The sequence below is a fragment of the Abramis brama genome (genome assembly GCF_963993115.1).
Source record: "Abramis brama genome assembly, chromosome: 11".
Lineage (NCBI taxonomy): Eukaryota > Metazoa > Chordata > Actinopteri > Cypriniformes > Leuciscidae > Abramis > Abramis brama.
In genome coordinates, this window is record NC_139973.1 from 32,870,291 (window position 1) to 32,885,214 (window position 14,924).

The following is a 14,924-nucleotide window of genomic DNA, read 5'->3' on the forward strand; positions in this document are numbered from 1 at the left end:
CCACCTCCACTCCATTTATTATCCTAAATTAGATGCACCTGTTTGAGGTCGTTAGCTGCATAAAGACACCTGTCCACCCCATACAATCAGTAAGAATCCAACTACTAACATGGCCAAGACCAAAGAGCTGTCCAAAGACACTAGAGACAAAATTGTACACCTCCACAAGGCTGGAAAGGGCTACGGGGAAATTGCCAAGCAGCTTGGTGAAAAAAGGTCCACTGTTGGAGCAATCATTAGAAAATAGAAGAAGCTAAACATGACTGTCAATCTCCCTCGGACTGGGGCTCCATGCAAGATCTCACCTCGTGGGGTCTCAATGATCCTAAGAAAGGTGAGAAATCAGCCCAGAACTACACGGGAGGAGCTGGTCAATGACCTGAAAAGAGCTGGGACCACCGTTTCCAAGGTTACTGTTGGTAATACACTAAGACGTCATGGTTTGAAATCATGCATGGCACGGAAGGTTCCCCTGCTTAAACCAGCACATGTCAAGGCCCGTCTTAAGTTTGCCAATGACCATTTGGATGATCCAGAGGAGTCATGGGAGAAAGTCATGTGGTCAGATGAGACCAAAATAGAACTTTTTGGTCATAATTCCACTAAACGTGTTTGGAGGAAGAAGAATGATGAGTACCATCCCAAGAACACCATCCCTACTGTGAAGCATGGGGGTGGTAGCATCATGCTTTGGGGGTGTTTTTCTGCACATGGGACAGGGCGACTGCACTGTATTAAGGAGAGGATGACCGGGGCCATGTATTGCGAGATTTTGGGGAACAACCTCCTTCCCTCAGTTAGAGCATTGAAGATGGGTCGAGGCTGGGTCTTCCAACATGACAATGACCCGAAGCACACAGCCAGGATAACCAAGGAGTGGCTCTGTAAGAAGCATATCAAGGTTCTGGCGTGGCCTAGCCAGTCTCCAGACCTAAACCCAATAGAGAATCTTTGGAGGGAGCTCAAACTCCGTGTTTCTCAGCGACAGCCCAGAAACCTGACTGATCTAGAGAAGATCTGTGTGGAGGAGTGGGCCAAAATCCCTCCTGCAGTGTGTGCAAACCTGGTGAAAAACTACAGGAAACATTTGACCTCTGTAATTGCAAACAAAGGCTACTGTACCAAATATTAACATTGATTTTCTCAGGTGTTCAAATACTTATTTGCAGCTGTATCATACAAATAAATAGTTAAAAAATCATACATTGTGATTTCTGGATTTTTTTTTTAGATTATGTCTCTCACAGTGGACATGCACCTACGATGACAATTTCAGACCCCTCCATGATTTCTAAGTGGGAGAACTTGCAAAATAGCAGGGTGTTCAAATACTTATTTTCCTCACTGTATATGCAATAAAACTAATAAATGGAATAGAATAATGAATCAAACATGAAACAAATATACAGAATACACCATATGTGCACTTTTAATAAAGCAACCAAGATTGCTACTGCATATCAGTAATGGAATGTCAGAAATGGGGTGCTCATTTGGTGGAATTTTATTTTGCAATTTCACTGGAACAGAGAGCAGATGGAGTTCCTGAAGAACCTGTTTGTAATGCCACTTTAAAGTAATTAAAAATGTATTTATATGAAAGAAAATCTTATAATTAGAGCCAAAACATTCTAACAGTGAGACAGGGAATAAATGTTGCGGTCCTCATTAACTTTAAATACTTAATAAATGACCCTCAAAGACCTGTTAGTCTGCCTTTAAAATGTCCACCTCCACTCCATTTATTATCCTAAATTAGATGCACCTGTTTGAGGTCGTTAGCTGCATAAAGACACCTGTCCACCCCATACAATCAGTAAGAATCCAACTACTAACATGGCCAAGACCAAAGAGCTGTCCAAAGACACTAGAGACAAAATTGTACACCTCCACAAGGCTGGAAAGGGCTACGGGGAAATTGCCAAGCAGCTTGGTGAAAAAAGGTCCACTGTTGGGGCAATCATTAGAAAATGGAAGAAGCTAAACATGACTGTCAATCTCCCTCGGACTGGGGCTCCATGCAAGATCTCACCTCGTAGGGTCTCAATGATCCTAAGAAAGATGAGAAATCAGCCCAGAACTACACGGGAGGAGCTGGTCAATGACCTGAAAAGAGCTGGGACCACCGTTTCCAAGGTTACTGTTGGTAATACACTAAGACGTCATGGTTTGAAATCATGCATGGCACGGAAAGTTCCCCTGCTTAAACCAGCACATGTCAAGGCCCGTCTTAAGTTTGCCAATGACCATTTGGATGATCCAGAGGAGTCATGGGAGAAAGTCATGTGGTCAGATGAGACCAAAATAGAACTTTTTGGTCATAATTCCACTAAAAGTGTTTGGAGGAAGAAGAATGATGAGTACCATCCCAAGAACACCATCCCTACTGTGAAGCATGGGGGTGGTCGCATCATGCTTTGGGGGTGTTTTTCTGCACATGGGACAGGGCGACTGCACTGTATTAAGGAGAGGATGACCAGGGCCATGTATTGCGAGATTTTGGGGAACAACCTCCTTCCCTCAGTTAGAGCATTGAAGATGGGTCGAGGCTGGGTCTTCCAACATGACAATGACCCGAAACACACAGCCAGGATAACCAAGGAGTGGCTCTGTAAGAAGCATATCAAGGTTCTGGCGTGGCCTAGCCAGTCTCCAGACCTAAACCCAATAGAGAATCTTTGGAGGGAGCTCAAACTCCGTGTTTCTCAGCGACAGCCCAGAAACCTGACTGATCTAGAGAAGATCTGTGTGGAGGAGTGGGCCAAAATCCCTCCTGCAGTGTGTGCAAACCTGGTGAAAAACTACAGGAAACGTTTGACCTCTGTAATTGCAAACAAAGGCTACTGTACCAAATATTAACATTGATTTTCTCAGGTGTTCAAATACTTATTTGCAGCTGTATCATACAAATAAATAGTTAAAAAAATCATACATTGTGATTTCTGGATTTTTTTTTTTTAGATTATGTCTCTCACAGTGGACATGCACCTACGATGACAATTTCAGACCCCTCCATGATTTCTAAGTGGGAGAACTTGCAAAATAGCAGGGTGTTCAAATACTTTTTTTCCTCACTGTATTGTTACAATTGTCTTTTAAATATATTTTTTGCACACAGTGTACTGTATAGTGTACAAGGATTGTTCCTTCTCAGTTTAACTCCTGCAAGCATTACTGATGAACTGCTGGAACTTTGCTGCTCATCTATTAACCATGCAATTGTCAATAATGATAGTGATAATGACTTCTCAAAAAGTTGACACTAACTAAAAAAATGCATTTAATAATTTGTGATTTTCCCCTCGATAATGTTTTTTTTTTTTGTGTGTGTGTAGTTTTGTAAGTAACTGTACCTGTGTGTTATGTGTGTTAGGTGGATCATGCTGATAAGAGCGGTCAGTGTGCACTGATTCATGCTGCTCTGCGGGGTCATGCTGAGATTGTGCAGTATCTTCTGGAGCAGGAGTGGAGTTCAGACCTGAAGAACAAGGCACTGCAGCAGGCGCTGATCGCTGCCTCCAGCATGGGACACACACAGGTACTAAATACACACATCACACACAGGATACTCCCCCTACCACACATACACACAACAAACACACATTCTCACATTTAGTTACTAAAATAGACATACTATAGACTATTGTCCATTGTTTTTAACTTTTTATATAAAGTAATTTAGAATGAGAGATTTGTGATTAAGCGCTATTCCTGAAGTAAAGCTAGACTAAAAAACACAAAGGAACCAAACCCACACCCACTCAACTCCCTAAAATGTAATACACACTATCTTAAATCATCGTTATCTTACTGATATGTTTTACAGGTGGTAAAAAGAATGCTTGCATTGAAAAATGACGATTTTTCAGTGCAGATTGATGGTCATGATACTTTGTGGGGTGAAACAGGTTTGTATATAAACTACATTACACTACATTTTTTGTCATCTTATTTTTACTGTAAAGTAAAAAAAAAAAAAAAGAATGTCAATGTGTAAAACATTACATATAAGACGTTGTGCTATGCAAAATTTACATGTAAGCCTTGTCATTAAATGCAGTATTTCAAGATTTAAAAAAGCATCTCTATTAAGCATCTAATATGTTCTACATTTGGTTTGAAACTTGCTACACGACTGTTAAAAAAAGTATGTTTTTGCAACGCCAAGGTCATGGTTTCTATTATCAGGGAATGCTTGAACTGATAAAATGTATACCTTGAATACAATGCAAGTCGCTTTGGATAAAAGTGTCTGCTAATGCATAAATGTAAACGTAAAACTCATTGATCAAAGAAATTGTCCACATAACAACATGCGTACTACATCCGCCATGTTGTCACTGTCACATGACCTACCAGTGTCCATTTCATCACTTTACTGACCTTCACAACTCCTCTCCTGTGGCTTCATGGGATAGTAAAGTGTCCATCGAATCCATACTCCAGAATATTGGAGGAAGTAGTTAGTCATTTAAATAATTTAAAGTCATAATTTTGAACATACTACACTTTTGGACTGTTTTTTGCATACTGTATAGTAGGGATTGGGAAGTAGGCATATTCGAATGAGTCTGCTGCACTGCATAGATCATCATTATGAGCATGCATATCTTCTCCAGCTCTAACCGCTGCTGCTGGCCGGGGCAAACTAGAGGGGTGTGTGTTCCTGCTGGATCAAGCTGCCAGTGTAACACAGCCCAACCGCAGAGGGGTGGCACCCGTCTTTAATGCAGTGCGACATGGACACACACAGGTAAGACACTTTATTACACAGAAAAACAAAAACTTCAGACTTCTGTCAGATTTTACAATATCTCTCTATTAAATATCTTTCCTCTCTCTCTCTCTCTCTCTCTCTCAGATAGCAGAGTTGTTTCTGCAGCGTGGCGCAGACGTGAATTGCAGTGATAAACATGGACGCTCTCTACTGATGGTGGCTGCAAGTGAGGGACACCTGGAGACCGTGGACTTCCTGCTCTCACAGGGTCAGTGATCGTCCTTAATCTACCATAACCCTATAAAGCCTCATTTCAAAGGCCTCTAAATGATCAACTTGATCTAAATTTTGCTGGAAAACTTTACTTTTAGCAAGTAAAAAGTCTTTTAGTTTAATTGTAAAAATGCCCACCTTCAGGTTGTGGTACATTTGTCTTTTTGGTATGAAATTTTTTACTGATTTTTATAAATTAAACGTAAAAATAATGTCTGTATTATTAGTAATATTTCAAGATGAACACTTACTGGACTGAACAGCTTAGGTTTACTTGATTTATCCATTCACCATATTTATACTATATACATGGGCCATAAAAGTATGAAATATGATACTCAACAAAAGTTCAACAAAGAGAGGAGCTCCCACACATAATCGTAGAACAACATCGTGGTTACAACACTGATGACGATGTAAATCAAAAAGGTTTTGTCTTTGGCATCTCATTTTTTACGATTATGTGTGCGAGCTTCTCCTTTTGAACTTGCGCACTAAAGTAATTTGTTTGTCTATAAATGCCTATAAATGCCTTTTTGCACTCCACAAAAAACACACATTTACAGTGTTATATACCACTACATTTTCTGTGAAAAAACTGGCATCATTCTGTCAAATGAAGTCCATAATGATTGTGTTTTTATTGCAGGAGCATGTCTGACAACAGTGGACAAAGAAGGTCTGACCCCGCTCGGGTGGGCATGTTTGAAAGGGCAGAAGAAAGTGGTGGAGTTTCTAGTGGAGAGGGGAGCTCAGATTGACCACACGGATAAGCATGGACGTACCCCGCTGGACCTCGCTGCTTTCTACGGAGACGCAGACATAGTAAGCTGAGATAATCTCTCTCTTTGCAGACCTAAACACACTCGGGACACTTGCGTCTCAGTATTATGCCGTGTCCATATCTGCGTGATCTGTATTCAGGTGCATTACCTGGTCGAGTGCGGAGCGGCGATCGAACACATGGACTACAGCGGCATGAGACCTCTGGACCGGGCCATCGGTAGCAGAAACACCTCAGTCGTGGTCACTCTGCTGAAGAAAGGGGCTAAACTGGGTGAGTCTCACCTCAGAACATCATGACACACATTCTTTCATATCTCTCATGGGTTCAAGTGCCGTCCTCTAGAATCTAGATCGCCACAGTCAGGTTCTCAAGAGGGTTTTTTCCATTCTAAATCTAGAATGTGGTGAGTTCCATTTGTTCTCCCCTTTTCTCGGATAGTAAAAGCACAGTGTTCCTTTGCTGAGTCCTAAATGCAATTGAAACCAGGCCATATTCGCAGCAGAGCCGTGCAGGACGCTTAGCCCACAGTTAAGTAGGACGCTGGTGATGTATGGGACTGTCATTCACGCTCTGCGACAGGGCAAAGACTTTTATAGCGAAGTCCACTCAGCTTTCTACCCAAAGTCACAGAGTGCAAACCTTAGCAGAACAAATTCCCCCTCCAGTTTAAAAACGTCTAATTACATCTGAAACGGCAACTGTCTCTACCAGTCTGAGGTTGATGATGGCAATGACTTTGCCAGACGCATTTTAATGACGTTGTGGTGTGATTTGTCTTGTCTACACACTAGACATGGTTCAGAAAAGCTGTGGATTGAAGGAAAGAAAAATCTCCATAACCACTGAAAAATAACCCATGCTTTAAATTAGCATTAGCAGAGATTTCCAGTTAGCCACTAGAAGGGAGCAATACAGAGGTTAGCAATTTTTTGCATGCTCATTTCCCCTTGGTATACAAGTAATACTGCAGGACAAGCAAAAATATCTAGTTTCCATTTTTTTTAGATGTCATGCTCGCATCCAAACCATCACAAGAGGTTTGCTGTTTTAGAAAGTCTGCCAATGAATAGTTTCACCCTTTAGTTACTGTAGTTCTCTTAAAGTTAGCCTGAAGTAGCACTTCTGCAGTTTTAATAAACCAAGTTATTGGAGTCCTGAATGCTGATTGGTTGATAAATCATTCCAGCTGTTTTCAAATGCATGATATAGTCACAAGTTTGCCTAGTTTCTCTATAAGCTGCAGATTACATGCTAGGAATTACATATTCTAATGGACGGATGGCACATTTGCTTTATAAATATAATGATTTAGTATATTTTTTTTAATTTTTATTATGTAGTAATTGATTTATAAAAGGCACTCGAGACTGTGCTATATTGTGGATATAGTTTTCAAACCTTATTGCTTAACTTCATTTTTTCAATATATACACTACTGTTAAAAAGGTCTGTACGATTTGTGTTTTAAAGAAATTAATACTTTTATTCAGCAAGGACCCATCAAATTGATCAAATACTTTTGAACTTTTATTTGTCAAAGAATCCTGAAAAAATGGTTTCCACCAAAATACTAAGCAGCACAACTGTTTCGAACATTGATAATAATATGAAATGTTTTCGAGCAGCAAACCAGCATATTAGAATGATTTCTGAAGGATCATGTGACCCTAGAGTAATTGCTGCGAAGTAATGGCTGCTGAAAATTCAGCTTTGCCATCACAAATAAATTACATTTTAAAATATTTAAAAATAGAAAACTATATAACTGTTTTATTTAATTTTTGATCAAATAAATACAGGAGAGTATGGAGACTTTCAAAAACATTTAAAAAATCATACCGACCCCAAACTTTTGATGGTAGTGTGTATTCCTTCCCAATTTCAGCACATATCTATTCTTCTTGAGTTTTTTCCTTGCATTTCTTCTTTTACGCTTTCTCTTTTTTTCTTTCTTTCTGCACTGCTGTCACTATCACTGCTAAAGGCTACAGAACATCTCCTTATGAGCGATCAGGTACAAGCATTAGGAAAGTCTCTCTTCTCTGAATCGTTCTGTGTGTTATTGACTGCCAGGACTGATGTCTCTTGCTCTCTTGAAGGTAACGCTGCCTGGGCCATGGCCACCTCCAAACCGGACATCCTCATCATTCTTCTGCAGAGACTCATGGAGGAGGGAAACCTGCTTTATAAGGTCTGTCACCGCCAACAACTACAGTAGCATCCCTCGGGGTACAAAGAGTTTTGAGTAGAACTAAAAAGTAGCTCTAACACATGCCATAGTTTGCTTTACAGAAAACACAATTACATTGATCTAACCTTTGTATTGAAGAGACATTTGTGGTTTGACCTGTAGTTACTATGTTCTTACAACAAATACTACATAAACAATGATCACTATGGTACATTTTCATGAACGTCCTCTGAGACTTGTTTCTTTTCCCTTTTCTCTCCTTCGTTCTCAGAAAGGAAAGATGAAGGAAGCTGCTCAGAGGTATCAGTATGCACTGAGGAAGTTTCCAAGGGAAGGTTTCGGGGAAGACCTGAAGGCATTCAGGGAGCTCCGGGTTTCCCTCTATCTCAACCTGTCCCGCTGCCGCCGCAAAACCAACGTATGTCACATGAGTATATGCACAACTTCAGTAGATAGAGGTTAAAGGCTTCGATAACATGACTAACAATTGTTGGATGCCAATATATCTCTGTGTAGTAATAAACAAATGGCTATAGGCATTTTATATAGATCACATACACACTCATCTTCTCCAGGATAATTGTAATGGTTTGTCTTCAAGCTTCACAGGCTGTATAGAGAGTGTTTTGAGTGCAATTAGGAGGCAGATTATGTGAGTGTGAGAGAGCGATAGAGAGAGTCACTATGTGTCCTGCTACGTGTTTCCTAATTACACATGCATCCTGAAGTTCTGATGGTTATTTTAATAGGATCTTCCACCATTAAACATTTTAAGTGCATCATTAGGGCTGACAGTTACGGCTTCTCACTGAATCTCTGACCTCAGACTCAAGGACGGAATTTCAACGAGAGACTCCTGATTACAGATTCATGCATGAGAGCAGAAAGAGGGACTGAGGTAGAATGTGAACAAGTAAATCCAGAAACTTGGTATGCACGCATCAGTACCAGAATGCAGCAGTGCTGCCATGAGTGCACTAATCACTCTCATGGGTCTAATTAAGACTGAGTTAAACTTGCTGAAAACTTGATTGGTCCTCATTTTTTCCACTGTCCCTTCTTATTGTCATGCATATTCTTCCTCTCTTCTTCCTTTCACATCTGTTCTTGACAGGATTTTGGCATGGCTGAGGAGTTTGCCACCAAAGCTCTCGAGCTCAAACCAAAGTCCTATGAGGCATTTTATGCACGTGCCAGAGCCAAAAGGAGCAGCAGGTAAAGAGCATGTGAATTGTTTCTGATAAGAGTGAAACACTTCCATTGTCCTTGCTGTCTGCATGCAAAACCGAACATATAACAAAACTCTCCATTTGGGCAGTTCTTATTAATGAATCAGTTCACCCAGTTCGCGAATTGGATGAAATGCAATACAGGAGTCACTGAACAATTGAGTCATCTCTGGTTATAATTTAAACTTGAATCAAACTTGAATGAAGTCATGAACTACTAATGTGTTATGTGTACCTTTCCAGCAATGTTTAAAAAAGCTATTTTGCAGGTTAGTGTAACTTGTATTAGCCTGATGCATAAATTGTCATTGTACTATAGTCAACATGTACTCATAAAATTATGATTATAAAAATAGAATATAAAAAAATATATAGTATTGGCACCCCACTGCAACATCCAAATCCAACAGCTGCAACAATCACATTTTGCTACCCTCTAATAATGCTACCCATTTTAACCTTATTTATAAGGCAACTTGAAAGTCACGACATCGAAAATCAGAATCAAGACATCAAATATTGGGCCAAGCCAAAGGATTTTGTTTTTCATTTAAAAAAATAGTGTCAAGTTAAAATAAAAAAAAATGTCAAATGACAAATATATTATTTCACCCAATATTTCTGTGTGATTTAATTATAGTTGTGCTTATTATAGTACAGGGGTTGTAACCTTTTTGTTATTAAGTGGCATTTTTGATTATTCTAGTTAATCACTGTGCAAATTTGTTAGAATATTTGTGAGCTGTCATCCCCTCAGTCCCTCGCGTGAAGTACAGCGCTAATGCCTTGAAACGGCATTCTAACGTGCAGTGATCGTGCAAATCTGTGTGCTTCTGTTGACTAGCACAGGTTAATTCTTAAGTATTTATTTCGTAAAACTAAACACAGGACAGGCTTTGTAACTATGAGGAATGATTAACTCAAAATGTAGATAAGTATGCTAGTGCGACTTAAAGCTGCAGTCCGTAACTTTTTTGGGTTAAAAATTATCAATTTTTTTTTAGCAAGTACATAACCAGCCAGTGTTCAAAACTATCTGCTTGCCTTAGCTCGATTCAAAACGGTAAGCTTGTAATAATGTTGTTAATTCCAGTGTTACTGGTGTATTTCTGCGGGAAATTCGAGCATGTCTTTGCGTCATTACGTCACATCTGTACACATAAAGAAGGTGTCTCGGCTAGTAGGCTATATTGAGTGTGAGGATGTTGGAGGTGGAGATTTATAGCCTTTTCTCACAGCACTTAATATAATTAAACTTATCAATTTAATGGCGGATCCAGAAAGGTTCAAATGACAATCACCAGTGACAACTGGAGATTCACCCGTTGTAAAACGTAAAAGACTTGGCTACAGAAAAAAAGAGACTGCAACCGGGCCCATGCGAAAACAAGGATAAATATCGGAAGGGCATTAAATGTAGTCATGCAATGCTGATGTTGTTAACATTAACAATTTGAGAACAAAGTATAATTTGCATGGTTTGACGTGATATGATAATTGGTCGTTAGATTTAATCAGAATTTTTCATCTTAAATTTCCCTTAGTTGGTCAGAACAAAAGTGGATGTTACTCACTTGTTCAGATGACATTTTCCAGTGAGAATTCTTATGTTGGTCATGCTTCCAAAAAGTAGAATGTGATTCCAAATGACAGTATCCACACCGGCGCGGTGATTGACAGCCGCACGTTCTCCTCAAAAAATTGGATTCATCCGCGCTGTGCCGTGCCGAGGCACAACCCACATAAAGTTGATAATTCCGCGAATAACTGCAATTGCAGATTTCGAACAGAGATGGCGACAAAGAGGAAAAACTACGGACTGCAGCTTTAATCTAAATGAAACGCATACGCCTCTCTGACTATTGTTTACATCAGAGTCCTGGCATTAGAGGATTCTGCGCAAACTTAAACACCTCTGATTGTCGTTTGCGTTCATGCCCTCGATTAGCTATAATGCTTAACACTGCAAAATGCAAGTCTTCGACACTCTTCATAGCGTAAACATAAATATGTAGGGGAGTTTTTGAAAGCAGCTGCCTACAGTACCTATCAGCCGGTACCGAAAATAACATTGGCTATTTAACCCGCAGTCTGCCTGTGCCTATTGACTCCCGACCCGCACAGCAAATGACCAGGTAAATATTTTCCTCCCGTTTCATCAAATTTTATTGGTCCACCTGTCGGGTACCTGCAGATAACTGCCCACGTGCAAAACACTGGCCAATTTTGCCTGTTATGGGATAGTTGTTAGCTTAACAAAAATGCTAATTTCCAAATCAGCTGTGAATGGTAACCAGTCGCTTTAAAGTTGCTGCCTGTAATAAGAGTCTTAGTCATTTATAAGGTTCCATTGTGGTTAAAGATTCTGTTGATGTTGAGCAGCGGTTCTCAACTCTGGCCCTCAAGATCCACTTTCCTGCAGCGTTGAGCTCCAACCTTGATCAAACTCAACTACCTGTAACTTTCTAGTAGTCCTGAAGACTTAGGTTGACCCTGATGAAACTTACCTGAACAAGCTAGAGCAAAACTCAGGAAAGTGGACCTCGAGGGCCAGAGTTGAGAACCCCTGACATAGACTGCTGCCCATGTTTAGAAGTAGGCAGTAAGGAAGCTCACAGGGTTTACAGAGAGAAAGCATAGATCTAATCCATATAGTGCACATAATGATGATTAAATATTTACCAGTTCCTTTCCACTCTTCCAGGCAATTTGCAGCTGCGCTGGCTGATCTTTATGAAGCGGCACGTCTGTGTCCCAGTAACCGAGAGATCCGACGTCTGCTGGCACGCGTGGAGGAAGAGTCCCAGCACCTGCAGCGACAGGGTTCTAAACACCCTACCTCTCATGCCAACCCCTCAAACCACGGGGAAGACAATGACGACGAGGAGGAAGATGATGATGACGAAGATGACCAAGACATTGAGAGTTTGGAGAAAAGCCCAGACAGCCTGAGCATAAACATGTTGCAGGCAGATGAGGAGGAGGAGCGGCGTGAACAAGAATCCTCTCGGCAGGAGAAGAGGAAGGAGAGTTGGCATCAGAGCCGCACCTTGCCCGATTCTCTAGGCCTGGCGATATCAGGTGCCCAGTCTGCCGTCTCAGCGGCTGCCCCAGGACGGGCCGCCCACAGACGCCTTCCGTCCAGACAGGCTCAAAGCATGAAAAACCGAGAGTACAGCAGCTCGCTACACGTCGAGGGCAGGCCGCCCCAGACTGCCGGGTCGAGCCCCATGCCGAGCCGCCACAGACCCACCTCACTCCGTGCAGGGCCTTGCATTGACATTGGCAGTGTTGAGAGGGGTCCCCTCAGTGGTACCAGAGAGGGCGCCATTCAGTTTGGACACGCTGAGAAGGCCGAAGGCAGTGTTGAGCCAAGGGGGGAATTTTGCAGGAGCAGCAGCGTGAGAGTGTCCAGCTCCTCCAGCGGAAACCTGACGGATACCAGCCGTGTACGCAATTCGGTGGCGAGCGTTCCCGACAGCGGCACGAGGCAATCTGAGCATAAGCCACGCCCCTTTATGGGTGTCATTGACAAGACTGCACGTATCCAACAGCAGCTGCAGCTGCAAGGTCACCATGGCAACCTGGTGTCCAGTTACGGCTGGCAGGGACTTGTGCCAGAAGGCCTCGTAGGTCACAATGTAAGTGTTGTCATGAACACGCACTCGCAAGGACTGTCTAGTGACCTCCAATACGCTAAAATGAGCGCGTATCAGGAGCCCATCCATAACAGCACTCATACGCCCGAGTTTCATCCTGGACACGGATACAAGGACTGTAACCCCCTCCAGCAGCACTACAACGACACCAAGCACAAGCAGGCCAGCCTGGCCCGGGACAACCCCATCCTGATCAGCTCCATCAAACCGAAACGCTCCTTTATCGAGTCCAACGTGTAGCTACAAACTCATACTTTATGTTGAGCACAAATTATTTAAAATCTTACGACTTTAATATAAGGGGCTCGGTTTTCATCAACAAACTCAATGTCGTTTGAGTCGGTTTTGAAGGCTAAATTCAAAGCATTTTTGTGTGAGTGCTCCAGGTAAGCGCACACGAGTAAAAGATTGCCTTGCATTTCCGTTTACAACTACAGCTTCAGAGGTATTTAAGCACATGTTTGAATCCGCAACGCTGCGTCCGCACATTAAAAGAGAGCAGAGCTATAATACAGATGATGTGTTAATGTATTAAGATACCTTACCTGACTTTAGACTTCAGTAAGGACATAGGACGTCTACCAAGATGAAACACTGTCTTTTACAGTTGGATCGTGGACCAGTACTATGTGTATTCAAAAGCATTTCATGTTTGAATGGTGATGAGTCTGTTTGTGTGTGTATTTCTGTCGGGAAGTCTTTTCTTCATAAATTACTCACAGTTTTGACTGATTTATTTATGGCTTGGTTGTCTGATTAAAACAATATTATATTTTATATATTAGTTATTTTTGCACAGCTATATATTATGAAATACAACTCTGAGTGTGAGATTGACATGAACTGTATAAAGGACACCAGGTTTACATGCATGTTATGGTGAACCATATTCAGGTGTCTATGAGGACAGATGTTATTTCATATGTACATTATTTGCAATTAATTTGATGTATAGGGCTGTTATGAATTGTATTTGAATATTTCAGCATCATATACAATAAACCCCAGTTTAAGACTTTGGTTATTTTAGTTTATTACATTTCTCTCTTATTTTGTAAAGTCCTAAAGAATTAGGACAGTTGGTTGCTAATTTAGAAAGTTTTACTCGTTAGGCAAGTTTTGCAAAGAGTCATCTGAATAGTGTGCACTCATTTACATGAGATGATGATTGTACTCATAATAGTTTTCTAAAGGGTTTTAATTATATGCGGTCAACAATATTTTGGTCACGTGACCTATGTTCAGACAGCAAGCGCTGCATATCTAGATGGGTTTTTTGAACGTCTGGACAACATAAAACACATGAAATCAGATTCTTATTTTTTTTTTTTAAATCTGATTCAAACCACATTTGGAGGTGGTGGATTGAAATGTGATTCTAATCAGATTTTGACAGATGTCTCAGTCTGGACCCCCTGGCTGCTCAAATCAGATTTCAAATAGTCTTTTGCATCACTCAAAACGCGACACAAGATAACGTCAAAGCGGATGGAAACGCCGGAAATATTCACACGGTATTATTCGCACAGTGGGTGCTTCTCAAACGGAAGGCTGCATCAAAGAGAGGCTGTGTCCTTCATAGCCCAGTCCTTCTGAGGCTTGAAGGCTAGAGTCCTCAACAATGTTGAACTTAATGTTGGAAAAATACTTTGCATTACAATTTTTTATATTAACTGCCTTTCTATTAATGCAGTACAGTGAATGACTGCTTTCCAAGGATCCTTCAAGTTGAGATGGCCTTCAGCGACGTTCGATGATGTGGCAGCCAAGATATGCAGGCTTTGTAGGATGCAGCCTTCAGTTTGAAAAGCACCCATTATGTCCTAAGATTTCGGCCGTGACTACTTTTCTTGGGCAACTTAGACGTTCTGCACCTTGACTCGACAGGGCGCTTATTTGGAGAGTGAGATTATGTAGTTTACAAAGCAACCCATGCAGAAAGGTTGGTTATGTCTGGACCGGACACACAAATCTTATTTGATCACTTGCAATTAATAGTGTGGACAGTCTGCCTGATCTGGAAAAGATCTGATTTGAGAAATATTTGCCTGCAGTCTGAAAACGGCCT

At 41.1% G+C, this 14,924-nt stretch overlaps 1 protein-coding gene across 6 annotated transcripts in view; it reads left to right on the forward strand.

Annotated features, from left to right (window-relative positions):
* Window positions 1-13,873, forward strand: part of tanc1a (tetratricopeptide repeat, ankyrin repeat and coiled-coil containing 1a) — a 77,689-nt gene extending 63,816 nt beyond the window's left edge. For 2 of the 6 annotated variants that reach the window (XM_084129284.1, XM_084129286.1), the window contains 12 exons: window positions 3,374-3,538; window positions 3,827-3,908; window positions 4,620-4,753; window positions 4,862-4,985; window positions 5,640-5,815; window positions 5,915-6,047; window positions 7,762-7,791; window positions 7,877-7,968; window positions 8,240-8,386; window positions 9,083-9,183; window positions 11,288-11,332; window positions 11,902-13,873. In XM_084129284.1, coding sequence (XP_083985410.1) covers window positions 3,374-3,538; window positions 3,827-3,908; window positions 4,620-4,753; window positions 4,862-4,985; window positions 5,640-5,815; window positions 5,915-6,047; window positions 7,762-7,791; window positions 7,877-7,968; window positions 8,240-8,386; window positions 9,083-9,183; window positions 11,288-11,332; window positions 11,902-13,096 — 2,424 coding nt within the window. In that variant the 3' untranslated portion in view covers window positions 13,097-13,873. The remainder of the gene's footprint in view (window positions 1-3,373; window positions 3,539-3,826; window positions 3,909-4,619; window positions 4,754-4,861; window positions 4,986-5,639; window positions 5,816-5,914; window positions 6,048-7,761; window positions 7,792-7,876; window positions 7,969-8,239; window positions 8,387-9,082; window positions 9,184-11,287; window positions 11,333-11,901) is intronic. The other 4 variants (XM_084129285.1, XM_084129287.1, XM_084129288.1 and 1 more) reach the window with 3 other exon arrangements.
* Window positions 13,874-14,924: the final 1,051 nt, after the last annotated feature.